This window comes from Tamandua tetradactyla, chromosome 7 (assembly GCF_023851605.1).
Source record: "Tamandua tetradactyla isolate mTamTet1 chromosome 7, mTamTet1.pri, whole genome shotgun sequence".
In the NCBI taxonomy this organism is placed as follows: Eukaryota; Metazoa; Chordata; class Mammalia; order Pilosa; family Myrmecophagidae; genus Tamandua; species Tamandua tetradactyla.
Window position 1 is genome coordinate 11,236,269 of NC_135333.1, and position 16,760 is coordinate 11,253,028.

Sequence of the window (16,760 nt, forward strand, 5' to 3'; positions counted from 1 at the left end):
AACATTAGGGATTGCAAAATGGTAATTTTCTTATTCTGTCATTTATTTTGCATTTTTTGACTGGAGTTTTTGTGCAAACTTTCTTTTATTTGATAGGTGCATTTTATTACCCTGAAATTCAGTTCATATTGGAAAGGCAGGATAAATGTATTATGATTTCCCATTAACTCTCTATTAGCTGTGATGACTGGTGTCCTAACATTCCCCTGTGATCTCAAATGCACTTTATTTTTATCCTCCTTTTGTATATACAATATATTTAAATCAATTGAATTATTCTTTTTGGAATAGCATGATTTTTAATGATGGTATAGTTAGCCCTCATATATTTTAAATTATACCTTTTAAACTATTTTTTTATTTTTAGTTTATTTCATTTTTTACTATTAATAATCCATTTGCTATTGTATTGGGATCTGTGCTAAAAACACTTTATATAGTTATTTCATTTATTCTCACAATAATCCTGTGATGCATTACTCTGAATATACCTCTGAATAATTTCCTAGGATTATTTTCAGAAGTGAAATTCTTGAGTCAAAATAAGTAAATTTTTAAAAAGACCTTTGATGTATGTTACCAAGTTGCACCTGAGAGCTTTCTCTATCAGCACTGATGTCCTCCTCTGGGTTTCAGGCTGCTTTGAATCTAGGGTAGGGGATACTGAAGGAAAAAAATGGGAAGACTCACTGCTGGTTTGGTGGTTCTTTGAATTCTCATCTTCTTCTCCATTCTCCTTCTGGTCTAGTCTCCAGAGTCCTCACATAGCTGCCTCATGCCTTCTTTCCAGGTTGGTTAACTGTGTTTATTGGGAGAGACAGGGTGTGTGATTACTTCATCATACCTAGAACTGGAGCTCCATTGAATCTGATCTTTAAGAAAGTCTTTGTCACATCAATTGGTGAGGTTATTTCCTGGTCGTGGAGCATTTTATTATGGTTTTCTTTTGACCATTAATATATTTCATCTATGGCTTATCAGTTCACATCATCTTATCTTTTGAGGAACTGTCTCTTAACTGCCTGTCTATCTTGAAATAGAAGAGTTCTAACAATGGAATAATTGATGTGATTAAAATAAAGACATCATATTAGATGTCTATGGTATAGATTCCTTTAATTAGGCCAAAGAATAGAGCTTACCTCACCCAAAAGGGCCAGAGTTCAATAGAGGCATGGAATCCCCACTGGAGGACAAGCTCTTCTCTCCTTCCAGTCCTCATGAGTGTACTGCTTAATCAGGGGGTCAAGATGCCATCATGTCCCTCTAGGAGCTCTCACTGTCCTTCTCCTGATTGTGGGCTGTGATCTATGAATGCCCGGCTTCTTTGACTGATATGGAGAGCTGTACTATTAGAGTATCAGTAGGTACAAGTAATTAGTAACTAACAGTGTTTACTGTGAGACCATTTGTGGTTTAACAAATCACCCTAAACTTACTGGCTTCAAAGCCATCATTTGTTTTTGGTCCTGATTTTGGGGGCTGACTGGGCTCAGCTTTGTGGTTGTGACTTGGGGTTTCATATGTGATCAGATGGTGGCTGGTGCTAGAGCCACCTTGAAGACTTGCTCTTTATATCTCTGGTGACTGGCGGGTGGAATAGCTGGGTCTCCCTGGGAACCTCTCACTATCTGTATGTGGCCTCACCACAAGATCTCTCTAGCATTGCAGCTTAGGGCTTCAAGGTTCCCAGGGGTAGGGGAGAGAGTGAGAGTTGCCTCATCTTTTATTAACCTATCCTTCAAAATCACATGGCATCACTTCTGCCATACTCTATTCATTGATGCAGTCACAAAAGCCTACCCACATTCAAGAAGAGGCTCGGTTAGATTTAAGGACTGGGTGAGATTATAGGCAGAGAATATAGCGAGAGTTGAGAGAGTAGGCTGGGAGATGAGCCTCTAAACATTCCTACATTTACTTATTCAGTTAAATCAGTAAAAGGGACTTGAGAGAAAATGGCCAGCCTTGTAGAAAAAAAAATGGAAGATGAGATGAACGTGTTTCAATAAGTAGGAGTCAGTCAAGAGTGGATTTTTCTGAGAGGTGTCGGCAGCCGTCTCTCTCGAAGTCAGGTCCCCGGCCGACGAGGGGGACAGGGGGAGAAAGACGGACACAAACAAAACGGATCGAATAACGAACACAGGTTCGAGGCACTCGGCGGTTGTAAGCACAGGCTTTTACTGGAGTCAAGCTTGCACACTCTTTAGCAGATTCCGTGCGGGACAGAATACCCCGCGGGGGAACAACCTCTATGCGGCCGTCAGGTACGGCTCCCTATGGGTCGTCTCCACCCACCCTGTCCGGGTAACCTCTTATATACTGTGCCCAAACCCAATAGGTTAGTGCCACGTATACAGAGGTGATTGGAAGACAGGGTTGGTGGGCGCGTGCGTCATACGCGGAAACAGGATGCGGGCGCCATCTTGACTCACTCGATGGGCGGGGGGAACTCTAGAGCAGGCCGCAGCGTGTCCACTAGGCCAGACCCGGGAGGCGGCTCTCCACAGAGAGGATGAGAAATTGAGTATAATGAAGACAGAGAAGTGTCCATTGGTAACATGCTGGGTACCAGTTTCTTTTGCTACCTGTTGCATGACAGGACCTGTTTTTGTTGCACTAGGGGAATGGAAGTCCCATCACAGTGGGCTGAGCAATGAATGGGAGTGAGAAGGTGGGGGCAGCAAGTGTGCTTAACTAAGGCAAATAGTTTTGATATGAAGGGAAGAAAAGAAGTGGGACAGTAGCTGGGGGTGGGGGCTCTGTGGGATCAAGGAAGGTTTTTTTTTTTAAAGCATGTTTCTGTAATGACAGGGATGTTCTGTAAGGAGAGAGATGTTTCTAATTCAGGAGAGAGTAGGAAAAACTAAAGAAGGCATGTCCTGAACATCCAGCAGGAAATGTGACCCAGAACACAAGAAGAACTTAGATTAGGGCCTATTTCTCTTGAGAGGAAGAAGGCAGAGATGAGTGTACAGGTACAAATTTTTGTCTATTGCAATTTGCCTTGGAGTCTCCATCCTCGGCATAAATTACTTGAGAAGACGTTCATTTTTTCATTAGAGAGAGTGGGTTAAAGGGGGAGGAGAATGTACAGAATTGTGTTGGAGATTGCAGAATGTGAGTAGCATTGGGCCTAATTGAATTTTATAGTCATGAACTTCAAGTAAAAAGAGCCAACATATATATGTGTGTGTGTCTAGGATAAGTTGTGGTTTTACCAGACAAGCTTGATGCACTGTGAGCAGGATGAGCGAGCTGAAGTGTTAGCAAGGATTTGATTGTAATGGTGGAATATGGAATTTAAGCTGGCAAGGAAGGAAGTAAAGGCATGTTGCAGGTGATGCATTGTGCCATAGCGGTAGGGACAACAGATTCAAGATCTGTGTGGTTGATGGATTTTTAGAGGGAATTCTAGAAAAAAAGCTAGAAGGTTAGAAAGTAGCTGTCTAGGATTACGTGTTCCGCCCAGGCATTTACATGTATGTGTGTGTGAGAATGTAAACATGCACACATGCATTCATGATAAAAAAATTAACCATTCTCACCTATTCTGTGCCAGGCAAAGGCGCTCTTCTAGGCCCTATCAGGTGGTAAACAGACAGCTGAGTATGTGCTTAAATGTAGTTTATAATCCAGTATATCCACGAAGAAATAACTTACATATATTCAAGTGCATAGTTCTCTGAAGAAGAATAAAGGAAAAAAATGGAAAAAAAAGTGTGACAGAGTGTACTATTTTAGACAGAGTGGTCAGGAGATTCTCACAGTGGAAGTGACATTTGAGCAGAGATAAATGTAATGAAAGGGTGAGCATTTAGATATCCGGCGAAGATGTTCTAGTGCAAAGACTTGGAAGTGAGAATGAGCTCAGTGTGTTCAGGGAATAGAAGGCCAGTGGGCTACAGTAGAGTGGGGGATAGTGGTAAGAGGTGACAGGTGGGTAGAGGCTCTTTAGTCACGGTGAGGAGTTTGATTTTGTTCTGTGTGTTATGAGAAGCTGCTGGAAAGTTTAGAGTAAGCTTTAAAATTGAGCTTCTGGAGGTGGTACTTTTTCTGAAAAGACATATTCGAGAGTGTTAGCATGGAATTGGATAGGTAATGTGGGGTGGAGGAGAGGTTGGCTGGATTCAAGGAATCAAGGACTAAGATGAGTTATATGCCTGTGTGTTGGTCTGATCATCCCTGTGGATGTCACATCACTGAGAATGATGTAAGAGTAGAGATATAAAGGGATGAGTCAGGAGGTGGATCATTTAGTGAGTGAGGAGGAGTGACAAGAGGTTAGTAGATGACAGAAAGGAGGAGGGATAGCAGGTCATCTCGTCGGGTGACAGGCATTTCAAAGGAGCTGATGGTTTTGGATGAGAATAAATCATTTGAAGGAACCAACTTCCTGTTCTAAGGTAAATAGGATTTGACATAACATGCCTCCACTGGAGAAAACTATAGATAGGACATATCCTCAGGGGCAGCCAGAGGACTGTTAATGCAAGGAGGGGAAGTTTCCTTCAGAGAGATGGTCAGAGAGTGATGCATAACCTGGGCAATTTTGCGCCCCTTCCCCCTCCAGCCCCGGTTGCAGATGGCAATGTGTGCAGACATTTTTGGTTGTTACAACTTGGGGGAGGAGGTGCTGCTCACCAGGGCTGCTGCCAAACATCCTGCAATGCCCAGGACAGTCCTCCAAAACAAATTAACTGGCCCATGATGTCAATAGTGTTGGTGCTGAAATACCATGGATTAGGCATTTAGGGGTCATTGCTCATCACAGAACTGGATGTGCCCAGGGGGACATACTTCCTTCTGTTCCACATTGTCCAGCAACTCTTTGATAAATTTTGGCATGGTATACATATAGGCATTTATTAACTCACACACACACATGCAAGGCCCTTTCTCCTCTATTTTCTGTCATACAAATACCTGAGTTATAGGAATGAACAAATTTGTTTTGTGGCTATTTTCAGTCATTCTGTAAGATATGCACAACCATAGTTATGGTAATTAATCACTTGAGAATTGAAGGATGCAGTTTCCTAGGTGTAGACAAACTTAAGTTCTGTAGGAAAAACAAAAACAAGCCTTACTTCTCCGCAAACAAATATCCTAGGAAACCAAAGATTGTTCTCTAATGACCTGGAAGAACAAGGATGGTCTTTTGTTCTACTTTTTCGCTCCACATATCAGAGTGATAGATTTTACAATTTTTTTTTTTAAACTGAAAGAGGCAAGAAAATTGTGTGACTAGTGTCATGACAGAATTGTCCTCTTCTCATGTTGTGTCTCTCTTCTCTAGTCTCTTTTAAGGAAATGGTAAAAGACTTAAGCTCGAACCCAACCTAGAGTTATGTTTCTGATGGGGCATCTGAGAAAAGTTAGACTAAGTGGTGGAATGTTGGATTATTAAATACTTCTTAGAGAAATACCTGCTCATAAACAGAGAAGGAGGAGGATTACCAGTTAAAACCAGTAGGATAGGGGGTTCTCTAACTTGGTTCATTCTCTTCTGGGGTAGAAGGTATTTTGGGGGATGGGGGGCAATCCAGCTCTGCCCTTTCCGTGCGGTACCTCAGGGCACGAGACCTCAGTTTTAGGAGAGGCCCCTCTGCGCCCCGGCCGGCAGCCTTGGAGACGGTGCTGCTCTCACTGTGTTTACCCGGCACGTCTCCCCTGGGAGCGTTGTGAGCCAGGTGATGTGATCTGTGAGTGTTCTCGCCTAATCACTGCGTTTCATCCGCAGGGCGAACTCTGTTGGAGAAGCTGTTCAGCCAGCAGGAGAACGCGCCTCCGGAAGAAGCCGAGAAGTTTTGCTCCCGCATCATCGCCATGGGTCTCCTGCTTCCTTTCAGCGACTGCTTCAGGGAGCCGTGTAAGCAGAGCGCCCAGTCGGGCTCAGCTCCGTTCGATGTAAGTAGGAGAGTTTACGTCTGTCTGTAAGACGAATTGCAATAGAAATAGCAGCCACGCTGTGCCTCTCCCCTGTCTCCCGGTAATGGTAAAACAACATGCGATATGTGCCGTCCTCTCTTTGGCTTCTCAACAGCTCCAGTATATCTGTTTCTGCATTTTCCTTTTGGCTAGGGTGTTTTTTAAAACTCGATTTGCCGGACCTCTTTTTCTTAACAGATGGCTACGCTTCATAGTTTTCTAGCCTGTTTAATCGGTGATGATTTTGAAGTTGCTCCAAGTCGGTTTTCCTGACTGCAAATGCAAAGACGTTCTTTCAGATGCAACTCCATAGGGCAGGATTATTGGTCCCAGTGGGCCAGAGGTTTCCATGGGTCCTACAGTGCTATTTCAGTGTGTGCCTAACACACTAATTTATTAAATATTGACGTCCAGCAGCCTTGCCTGCTTTCTGTCCCCGCTCCCACTCACTAAGAGAGTTAATACTGCGGAATGATAATGCAAAAGACATGTTCATAATTTATAACGAATATCAGCACAGCTGGATTATCATTTCCAAACCAGAGTGTTGCTAATCTTTTCCAGGTATGTGGTGCATTTGTGACATTGGATGTGATGAGTGTGCTTCTAGAGCTTAGATATGTATTGCTATGTAAGAATTCTCAAATATGAATTCCTCGTTTGAAAATAGAAGGTCTGGTGAGCTTAGTTGTGTGGATTCCAGTATTAGTGGGGCAGAGCAATGGGTTCTCTTCTAAATGGCTTCGTTACATTTATTCCTTTGCTTCCAATTGCACCCCTTCTCTGTATTACCCTTCTTGAATATATCTGCTAGTGATCAAAGGAGTGAAATAATGAGTTCTGAGAGGCAATGAATATGAGTCCTGCCTGAGATCAAGAGGTGATAGTAACCCGGTTTTATTCTTCCTCTTCTTATCAAATATAAATCTGTAGTCTTCCTTGATCCCTCTTCTGTAATTGGAAAATAAATCAGTTGTCATGTGAAATATTTTGAGATCTTCTTTTATGTGAAGCTTTGCTTCTTCAGATATTTTTTTCTTGCTGTATTTTTTTTCTTACATGATATGGCTGCTGATTCCTGCAAGGTAGCTTTCCTACGGGAAGAACTGGGTTACTTTAATTTTTTCTTCCTTTCTCCTCTGTGAAAGATGTATGTTATTGTAGAGACAGAATCCAAGGACTATGGTAGAGCTGCCCTCTAGAAGATCCACCAATTTGGCAAGTTGGAATTAGGATAAATAAAATAGAGTACAGAGGCAAACTCCAGCCATGTCTGGTACTTTTTGTTTATAGCAATTCCCCAATTAACTGCATTTTCCTCTTAAAGCTCAGAAGTAAGCAGTCTTATTGATCAATAAATGTGCAATTGGAATAAACTGAAAAGAGTATGGTACTCATAGCCTTTATTTTCAAAAATTTTAAGTGGAATAAATGGGTTGCTTCTTATGTTCTACGTCCCTCCATCGTTATGTTAGAGAGACTAGTAACTCCTTCCAGTCATGTTATTTGGAGGGCAGCTGGAAGTGGGAAAGAGAGTGAAAAGCAACCAATAAATGAATAAAATCCCTTAATATTGTATGCCATACTTTCTTCCCAAAGGGGAAACTCCTTTTCCCCGATTTTATGTGACTTGTCCACTGGCCCTGTACCACCTTTCCTCCCCCTTCCCAAACTGAACACAAAATGGAAAAAAATTAAAGATCCTATAGTAAAAAACTTTATATTCCATACACCAAAGTACCTATTCAATAGAGAATTATGATTTATTTTTAATAAAGGCAAGATTTTCTTCAAAGTCCAGAGAGGGAGCAATAGAGTATACTGAAGTATGAGCAAATGAGGAGGACTGTAGTTTTACCTATGGGGAGAGAAATTTCTGCTAATTAATCTCTCTGCTAATTTTCAGAGAATCGCTACTGGAAGGATTATAACTCAAAATTCTCTTGTGCCTAGTTGCCCTTCGAGATAGAGAGCCCTGTGGGAATTAGCTCCTAATGGGGTTCTTTCCACCCCATGACATTGCATCTATCCCTTCCCCTCCCTCTCTTCCCTTCTCCTCTCTCTATTTACACGCAAAAGTAGAGCAATGAACATCTCTGATTTGGGGATTTTACTGATGCAGTTGATTGATAGTGTACTTCAGCTAACCCTTTTGGGTTTTACTCCCATGTTATTTATATATTCATCAGGTCCTAACCAGTTTGCTTTATTGAGTGCTGTAGAAAATACGAAAGGAAGTCATGTTTTCTACCCTTCTTCTAACTGCTTAATGTTTAAAGAACTTTAAAAGACAAAGATGGCTTTGAGTGATGTTAATTCATGTACAGATATTTACCGAAAACATTGTACACGTCAGGCAGTGTTTTAGGCTCTGGAGATAATGATACAAAGCAAGACAAATAAAGATTCCTGTTTTCTTGAAATATATTCTGTTTAGGGTGAGAAAAGACAGATGAAAAACAAAGACAAGCAAAAGTAAATTAATTCATATCAGATACTAAATGCTATGAAGGAAATAAACCAGAATAACATGATAGAGTGAATGAGGTTGCAGTGGAGAGTGTTTAGAGGGAAATTCTGTTAGGTCTTTGTGAGTGATGAGAAGCAGCTGTGAGGTGAGAGCTGTGGAAACCTATTCCAGGAAGGAGCAAGTGGCAAGTATAAAGGGCCAGGCGAGAGCACAAGCCTGACCTGTGCAAGGAGCAGCCTGAGGGACTCCGAAGCTATGCTTAGTGAGATAAGGACAGAAAAGTCAAAGAAGCCAGAACATACAGGGTCTTGACGGTCATGAAGGCAAATGGATCATTATTTATTTTAAGTGGGAACTTTTGGAAGATTTTTTGCACAAGGTTGGGTTTGGGGATGACATGCAAATTTGCTCTGTAGTTCACATGGATCACTCTCCCTGGTCTTTGAATAATAGAGTGTGAGGAAAAATACCTCTCCTGAGATTTTTATCAGTTTCCAAATACTTAAAAATACAAAACTTTAGCTGTTGTAATACTCCATAAAATTTAAAGCTTGTGGCCATTGCCATACTGCCTGTGGCATCCTATTGCCGACCATGAGTCCATGATTATTTCCTGTTGTTTTGTGGGTTCAGGTGGTCATTTTTGCAAGAATAAGTCCAATATATGATCTCCTTAAGGTTCCTTTTCCTTTGAATGCCTTTATTCATTACTAGATCCCCCTTTTAGGGGTCCTCTTTCTTCAGTAGTGGTTTTTCAGCAAACCACAATTATCTGACACAATTATTATCTTTTAACAAGCCTTTAAGATTTATCCAACCATAACTCTCTCAGATATCACATTATCTATTCACATCACAAATAATAAAGCAAGTTTTAATTAGCTTGAGGATTTTGAATATATGGTTATATCTATTTAATCCTTTATGAATTGCTAGATTTTAAGTATCTTTCTAGGTCAATATTTTTGATGTGTATTTTTAAAAGTTGGACTTATTTTTAGGTTTTTCTGATCTCCTGATTTTGCTAAACATGCAGTGATACTGTGCTTACTAGCTAGGCAGGAATTTGTTCGTATATATGTAAACGAACATCGGTTTGGATGTGAGGCTAGAATTACTGAGTAGGAAGACATGAAACAACAGGTCAAAAAAGAATAAAGGAAACATAATCTTGAACCTGTTGAAAAATAAGTCATTAATCGAAACCCAAAGCAGCCACTACCGGAAAATTAATGAAATATATTCTACTTGCCATCACCAATAGTTAGAAAGAAGACTTAAATGAACAAGCAGAAGTGGTCCTTTGTATTTGAATTTGTTTTGTTTTCAGAGCAGGAAGAATATTTAAATGCTATTTAGTCCTGTCTTTTCCTGACAAGCAACAGAAAACCATGACACATTTCCTAGCTCTAAGAGAATGTATATATATATATATATATATATTGTTTTTATGGTATTTTTATTTTTGGAACATTATGTATCGTTTTAACCAGCAGAAAGTTGTCTTTATTTTAAACTTGATGTTAAAATTATACTTAATTTTCATACCAGCTTTTAAATTTATTTTGGCTATTTTCTTTCCTTGCATTTCCTCCTCACAACATAGAAGTTAGTAGTAAAATACAAGTTTTTTTTTTTTTTTTTACTGAAATTTGTTTTGTAGTCATGTTTTGTATCTACTCCATTGTTTAGATAATCAGATTGCATAAATCCGTGATGAGGATAACAAAAGCAAATTGGAACTGAAATCCTTTTCCTGAAGTTTACTCAATTTATTTTTTTCAGTTTAAGAACTTAAAAATTGTTAAAAGGTATTATGTTTATGTGATTAAAAAAATAAAATGGAATATATAGTTTACGATGACTAGCACTGGACTCTAGCTTGTCTCAGCACCCTCCTGTTTTATCCTGTTCCCTGGTGTGGTACCCATTACTCTTGTTTAGCTGGTTTTAATCTGGGGTATTTTAAGTGTGCAGGTGCCATTATCCACATTTCTTTTGCCTTCTGACTATCAGAAATGAGGGTTTAGCTCACTTAAACCCCATCCCAACCCTCCCCATTCCTTCCAATATAGTTAATGTTGTATTTCTAATTTCTCTTTAGTAATGCCTCTTTGACTTTTAAATGATATACCTAAGACTTTTGTTATTGTTATGTCAAGCTTAGATAACTCTTGCTTCTCCACCCATCATGTAAAGTGAGGCTATTAGTACCTCTACCTTTCTCTTCATCTATTCCCAGCTCCTTTTACCTCCCAGCTTCTATCAGGCATACGTTTTTTTAAGCATTTTTTTTTTTTATTGTGAAATGTAGCATATATAGAAAAAAACAACAAATTTCAAAGTACATTGTAACAGAGAGTTATAGAACGGATTTCAAAGTTTGGTATGGGTTACAGTTCTACAATTTCAGGTTTTTCCTTCTAGCTGCTCGAAGACACTGGAGGCTAAAAGAAATATCACTATGATGATTCAGCAATCATACTCATTTGTTAAATCCTATCTTCTCTGTTATAATTCCTCCCTCTCCATTGCTCTTTCTCCCGATCTTTATGGGTATTTAGGCTCTGCCCATTCTAACTTTTTCATGTTGTAAAGAGGTGTCGACAATATAGGATAGGGATGGAATTAGTTGATGTTCTTGGAGAGACTGGCACCTCTGGGTTTAAGAACATATCTGGCCTAGGAACCACTGGAAAATTATAGGTTTCTGGAAGATAAACTTAGTAGGTGAAACTTTCATAGAATCTCAAGTCCTAGATGTTCTTTAGGGCTAATAGGAATAATGTTAGTTGGGGTTTGGAAAAATGGCAATTATCAATTCTAACTAAAGCTTGCATAAGAGTAGCCTCCAGAATAGCCTCTTGACTCTTTGAACTCAGCCATTGAAACCTTTATTTTATTACATTTCTTTTCCCCCTTTTTGGTCAGTTAGGCATTGTTGATCCCATGGTACTAGGGCCAGGCTCATCCCTGAAAGTCATGTCCCATGTGGTCAGGGAGACTTTCACCCCTGAATGTCTTGTCCCATCTAGCAGGGAGAGTAATGATTTTATTTTCAGAGTTGGGTTTAGAGAAAGAGAGGACACATCTGAGCACTAAAAAAAGAGGCCTTTGGAAAGAACTCTCAGGCATAATTATAGTTAGGCTTAATTTCTTCACTGTAGAAATAAGTTTCATATGAGCAAGTCTCAAGATTAAGGGCTTGGCGTATTAACTTGGGAGTCCCTAATGTTTGAGAAGGCTTCAGGGGGTTCCCAGGTGAGAAAGTTAATAGTTCCATATTTTTTCTCCAGTCCCTCAAGGGACTTTGTGCCAGGCATACTTTTATCTTTAGGGTATATTTTTAAAGCTAATGTTGTATCTACAGGTTTATTCTAAAAATTGAAAAATATATGGAAACTATAGAAATATTATAATTTAGAGGCAAGAAATTGCAATTTCTTAGGAGTCCCAATATTATGACCCTCACACCGCTTAAAGAAGGATGTTGCTGGGGTCAAATTTTTAAGGAAATTCATTTTCTTATAAATGATCACTGACTCAAAAATATCCCGTATTTAGTTGACTTTACATTGGTTCATCCTTTTGTGATACAGTCACCCCCCTGCCCTTAATCCAGCTCCACAAAGTTTTAGTTGCCCATTGTCTTCTTTTTTGAGAATAAAAATGGCTTAATTTCTCAAATTTTTGTTTCTTTTTCTGTGGCGTGAGGAATAAAATAGCAGTTTTAATACAAGTAAAACATGTAAAATAATATTAGGCATATAGTTAATGTTAAATATCTATTAATTATCATCACATATTGTTTAGTTTAACTAAACCTGATGAAATGCAATGTACCAGGAATGGGTTTCCTTTTACAATGGATTTATTAATTTACAAGCTTATAATTCTGAGGCCATGGAAATATCCAAATCAACAGGACAATACCTGCTCCCTAAAGACTGGCTGCCAGTGATCCTCAGCTCCTCTATCCCATGGCAATGTCGTTTGGTCTCTATCTTCTCTCCCAGGTTTTGTTGCTTTCAGCTTCTGGCTGCTTCTCTCTTAGCTTCTCTGTGCCCTTAGCTTCTCCCTTAGCATCTCTGTGTTGTCCATCTTCTTATAAAGAACTCCAGTAAGAGCATTAAGACTCCAGTAAGAGGTGGGTTACATCACAACTTAAAATCCTACTCATCAAAATCCTACTTACAATGGGTGCACACCCACAGGAATGGATTAGTTTTAAGAATATGCTTTTCTGGGGTACATACAGCCCCAAACTACCTCACATCATAATTATATTTGGGGTCTATTCTAGTTAGTAAGCTGCTGGAATGCAGTATACTAAAAATGGATTGCTTTTAAAAAGGGGAATTTATTAGGTTGCAAGTTTACAGTTCTAAGGCTATGAAAATGTTCAAATGAAGGCGTCCAAGGAAAGATACCTTGGTTCAAGAAGGCCGATGATGTTCAGGGTTTAAGGGTACATGTTGAAGTCTGCTAGCTCTCTCCAGGGATCTTTAACAGCTTCCCCCCATCTGTCGTTCTGTTAGCTCTGTGTGTTCTGGCAGCTCTAAAGCTTTTTCCAAAATGGTTCTCTCTTGAGGGGCTCCGGTAAGCAACCCCACCTTGAATGGGTGGAGACACATCTCTATGGAAAACATCTAATCAAAAGTTACCACCCACAATTGGGTGGGTCACATCTCTGTGGAAACAATCAAAAAGCTCCCACGTGGCAATATTTATTGAGGATTAAAGAACTTGGCTTTTCTGCAATACGCAACAGATTCCAACCAGCACAGGGTCCTAGGTAGTTGAGAAGGCAGAGAAGAAGGATAAAATCTCCTTGGTAGCTTAGGACATAATACTTGGGTTGATATTTGAGGGATCAGTAGGAGTTGCTGAAGGGGGGCAGCTATAAAAGGAGGTCTTATACTAGACATTGCATAGAAAGGCATGGAGATGTATTTGGGTATGGTTGGTAAGTATTTATGGATAGGGAAAAGGAGGGATAGAAAGGAGGCTATACAGGTAAAGAAGGACATTTATGTCATCTTAAGAACAACTTTGAATAATTTTGATCAGTTAAGCCATAAACAGATTTGCATTTGTAAAATATGACTCTGGTGGAGAGTAGCGAATGGATTGAAGAAGGTTAAAATTAGTGTCTGGGTGATCAGTAAAAGTGAAGCATGGCTAGTAAGTAATGCTTGCTTAAACTAAAACAGAGCCAGCGGGGATGGAAAGGAGACAGTTATAGGGAATTTTAAGATTTGGAATGGTCAGGACTTGAGATTTGATTGGATGTGGGGAAAGTGAGGGATTTCTTTGAGTTTCTGACCTGCATGTCTGCAGTTAGGTGGTGATACTCTAATAGGTATCAGAATAGTTAAGAGGGAACAGTTGCCTAGAAGATGATAATTTCTCTTTTAGACGTCTGGAATTTTGGTACTTTGTTGCATGATGGTGGCAATTCCTAGAAAGCGAATTGTGGTCAGAAGGAAGGATATTGGTGTTTAAGATGTCAGAGGTGAGAGCTGGTCTACAGATTCAGTCAAGTGGACTGCCCATTGTCATTAGAATCAAGAAGCTCAGGGTGTTGGCTGTGACATCTTGTTCCAGAGGATTGTGGTGGAGGAGTAGTTATTGAGAAGTAAACTCAGGATCATGTGACAAAGTTCTTGATGTGTATAACACTGTGCTGAGGATGTCAGTAAATGAGAGACAAATGATGATACTGCTAGATGATGTGGATTTTAAAGTTGGAGATATTGTGGCACAGAGTAGAATTGGAATATTCTCTAAATGATTATGGAGAGATAGATTATGGGGCCATGTTATATGGGAATCAGAGAAAAACCAGTTTTTAGGTTCAGTTATCACTTGCTTGGATTATTGTATTAGCTTTTTGACTGGGTTACTTACGACTACATATTACTGGTCTTCAGTCCAAATGGCTTATTCTAGCCCATTAATTCTCAATTGGGGGTGATTTTGCCCCCCATGGGACCTTTGGCAATGTCTAGAGTCATTTTTTGTTGTCACAATAGGGGTGTTGTATGACTGGCATCTAATGGCTAGAAGCCAGGGATACTGCTTGACATCCACAGTGCACACCGGCATGATCCTGCCCAAAATGCCAGCAGTGCTGAGGCTGAGAAACCCTGCGATATGCATCTGACTGTAGCATTTTCTCACATGAAGCGTTTAGTGAGTTCTCTGTCACATGAAGCATTTAGTGATTTCTCTGTCAGAATGAAGTTCACGTTCCTTGGACTTCCATTGTCTTCCTCCTGCCACTTTCCAACTTCTCTAGCTCATAACTCACTTCTTCTGCTTCTCCAAACCCTTTCCTTCACCATACTGAAGTGCTGTCAATTTTCCCAACTGCTCATGCTTTTTGTTACTTCTGTGGCTCTGTAAGTACAACTGCTTCTGCTCCCACCTGTTATTTCCCAGCTAAGTTCTTTTCTTTTTCATAGAATGCTGTTTAGAATTAGATGTTCTTACTTCTCAGAAGCCTTCTGCAACATCTAAGCTTGTAGTTTCCCTCTCAAAGGACTTACCACATGTTTTGTAACTGGCTTTTTCACCTATAATGCCCTGTCTTAGTGTCCCAGCTGCTAAGAGAAATACAATGAAATAGCTTGGTTTAAACAATGGGAATTTATTGGCTCACAACTTTGAGACTAGAAGTCTAAAACCTAAGTATCACTAAGGTGCTGCTTTCTCCCTGAAGACTGGGGTTCTGGGGCTGGACGCTTGTGTTCATTGGGTGGCTTAGCTTTTCCGTCAGAGGGCAGTGCACATGGAAGTGGCTTCTCCTTTCTCTTCCAAGGTCTATTGACTTCCAGCTTCTGCTCCTCCATGTAACGCCCTCTTCATAAAGCTTTCAGTAATAGGATTAAGACCCAACCCCATTCAGTTGGCCACACCTTAACTAAAAATAACATCATCAGAAGGTCCTGTTTACAATGGGCTCATAACCACAGGCATGGGTTAAGATTAAGAATGCATATTTTTTTCCTGAGGTACATAATTCAACCTACCACATGCTCCACTGCAAATTAAATTTTGTGTGAAGGTTTTTCCTTGAGTGTCGCGTGCTATATCCCTGTATTTACCTCACGGGTCTCCCCAGATGAGTACACAGAGTGTTTTAGAGTGGATTCTAGTCTTAGACTGTGGATTTCAGTTGTATCTCCTTGACTGACTTGATAGGCTTGGACATTTGCTACAGTCACAGATTAAGTTTCTCATCTGTAATAATAGTGCCAATGTCTGGGCTTGTCTTGACGATTAAATGAGATTAATACATAAAGCGCTTTGGAGCATGTCTAGCACGTAATTGTTGCCCAGTAAATGTTAGCAATTATTATTTTTAATTATTGTCAAGTTCTTATCAGAACCTGACATAGCTATTCAATAGATATGCATTGATTTCATGAAGAAAAGAGTTTTAAGAGAAGCCACAGTAAATGTGGAGAAGAGAAATTGGAGGATCCATTAAGTGAATACTCCTAAATAACCAAGGGTTTACTCTCTTCGTCCATCCGGGGGTCCCGGAACCTGACGGATACCCTCCAGACCTACTATTGTTAATAACATTGAAAATACTTGTAAGGCAAGAAGATGAGCATGGGCTGAAATATGGATTTGCTTAGGAATTGGCTCTAGAATCGACTCGATGGGATCTCTGTATTGGATAGCTTCTGAGCTCTTTGCCATTCTTTTTAATCCATTTACTACTGTTGATTTTATTGCTGTAACCACCACATTCTTCTTCCAACTTTCCCTCCCTCACGTCTTTCTGGGTGGTGATAGGGTGGGATGGAAAAGAAGAAACAATAGGCAAAGCCATGGGTGAGGCGACTGCAAATTCCGACGGCAAGTTGGTTGTGCCCACTTGGTGTTATTTATAACCCCTTCAAAGTGAATACGTGCTTTATTCGGTTTTGTCTGTAGATGTATTACATTCAGCTATTGGCACATAATTAACTTATTTGTGGCTTGAGCTCTGTGCAGGTATGTGTGTGAGAGTCTGGTGTATAATTTTATAGAAAAATATGGCATGAGTGAATGGAAGTCCCACTTTCTGTAACACCACCCTCAAAAGGAAGGACATCTTATTTCATTCTGAATTCCTGAGACAGAAACAAAAGAAGGGTCAGAGATTGGTTGGCTACAAACTGTTGCTCTTCTTTTTCAAAGAACTCTACCACATGGATTGAGTTTGATTTTTTTAGTTTGACAGTTCTTGTGGGATGAAACTACCGCAGGGAACAATCAGTAAACATAAACAGGAAGAAACACACTGCTTGCTACTTTCTCTCCAAGGAGTGTTTTCCATTACTTTTATTTTTAGTTGTAAAAT

General features: G+C 39.9%; 1 protein-coding gene across 1 annotated transcript in view; it reads left to right on the forward strand.

The window, feature by feature from the left end:
- Window positions 1-16,760, forward strand: part of FMN2 (formin 2) — a 376,404-nt gene that overhangs the window by 35,155 nt on the left and 324,489 nt on the right. The window contains exon 2 of the mRNA XM_077167810.1: window positions 5,744-5,910. Within this exon, the coding sequence (XP_077023925.1) occupies window positions 5,744-5,910 (167 nt within the window). The remainder of the gene's footprint in view (window positions 1-5,743; window positions 5,911-16,760) is intronic.